This window comes from Asparagus officinalis, chromosome 4 (genome assembly GCF_001876935.1).
Source record: "Asparagus officinalis chromosome 4, Aspof.V1, whole genome shotgun sequence".
Taxonomy (NCBI): Eukaryota; Viridiplantae; Streptophyta; class Magnoliopsida; order Asparagales; family Asparagaceae; genus Asparagus; species Asparagus officinalis.
The window spans coordinates 40,372,606-40,373,819 of NC_033797.1; the positions used below are offsets into that span (position 1 = coordinate 40,372,606).

Below are 1,214 nucleotides of genomic sequence, written 5' to 3' on the forward strand. Positions count from 1 at the left end.
ATATTAGCGCAGGACCACCGTTCCAATGGTTCTCCTATATTTTTGACCTATTCAAACCGTCCCTAAGACACAAGTTAGTAGATACACTAATCTACGGTTTTCCAATGAATATGTATTGTGTAGCATACACTGACGTAGGTTTTTAATATAAGAACTCCAGACCCTTGCACACCGATACAGCTTCATACATGCAACCTCCCTGCCTCTCGTAAGCCAATTTATCCACAAATTTTTCTGTGATTTCAGATTTTAAAAGAAAGAAACCATTATTAAAAGATAAATCTTCCATGAAACAGGCAACGCGTGCCTTTATAAGTTTGGCCTGATACAATTTTCAACTGTTTTACAGTGGAAGAAACCCTTCTTTAATTAGATACACAAACAAATAAATGAATCCAATATTTGTATATATGTAAGTTATACAACTCACACAACCCCACATTTCCACAAAAGCTTCTCGTCACCACACAGGCGGATCCTCCAAAAAAGCCCCAGCTCACAAGCTAAAACCCTCACTGGAACCTCCGTGGTCTCCTTGATGTCAGAATCTTTTCAACCAGCACAAAAAACATATTTATATAATCATACAACATCAATAATATCAACAGATGTATTACCTAAAAAATTTCCTGACACTCCGTTGCAAGACATCTATAACAAAGATTAGATGATCTTGCATGACTTGGGGGGATCAATTAGCGCCCATTCATACTATATCGATGCTTCTTACTCCAATCACAACTCTTTATTAGTGGTTTAAAAGAATTTCGAAGGGGGCTCACCTGCCCGAATTAACTTGAAGCTTGCTCATTCCAGTCTCCAATTTTCCTATACCAACTGCTTTACGTTCACTTGGGGGGTTTAGGTCTTTGGTTTTGAGCCAAGGATGTTGGAGGCACTGTGCTGCTGTTGGCCGTTTCTCAGGGGCGAAATCAAGGAGAGGGCAGAGAAACTGTGAAAACTCCTTAGCTTCGGCTTCAGGGAATTTGTACTTGTCAACGAGGAGGCGATCCATGGGCCAGTATTTAAGCCTTCGGATTCTTTTCAGATCTCCGTACCTGTCAAAGTAGTCCTTTGATCGACATCCTGATATAGCAACCTGAGTTCTCAAGGGAATAGGAGTTACTATCAGATGGTTGTATATGAGTAAGTAGAATTAAAAGGGGGTTGTATATGAGTAAGTAGAATTAAAGGGAGGGGTGGGGGGGGGGGGG

At 40.6% G+C, this 1,214-nt stretch overlaps 1 protein-coding gene across 1 annotated transcript in view; it reads right to left on the reverse strand.

Moving 5' to 3' along the window:
• Positions 256-1,214, reverse strand: part of LOC109837260 (probable serine/threonine-protein kinase sky1) — a 10,693-nt gene continuing 9,734 nt past the window's right edge. Inside the window, exons 4-5 of the mRNA XM_020405426.1 lie at positions 783-1,101; positions 256-548 (exon numbers count right to left, since the gene is read on the reverse strand). Of these exons, the coding sequence (XP_020261015.1) occupies positions 542-548; positions 783-1,101 (326 nt within the window). The 3' untranslated portion in view covers positions 256-541. The remainder of the gene's footprint in view (positions 549-782; positions 1,102-1,214) is intronic.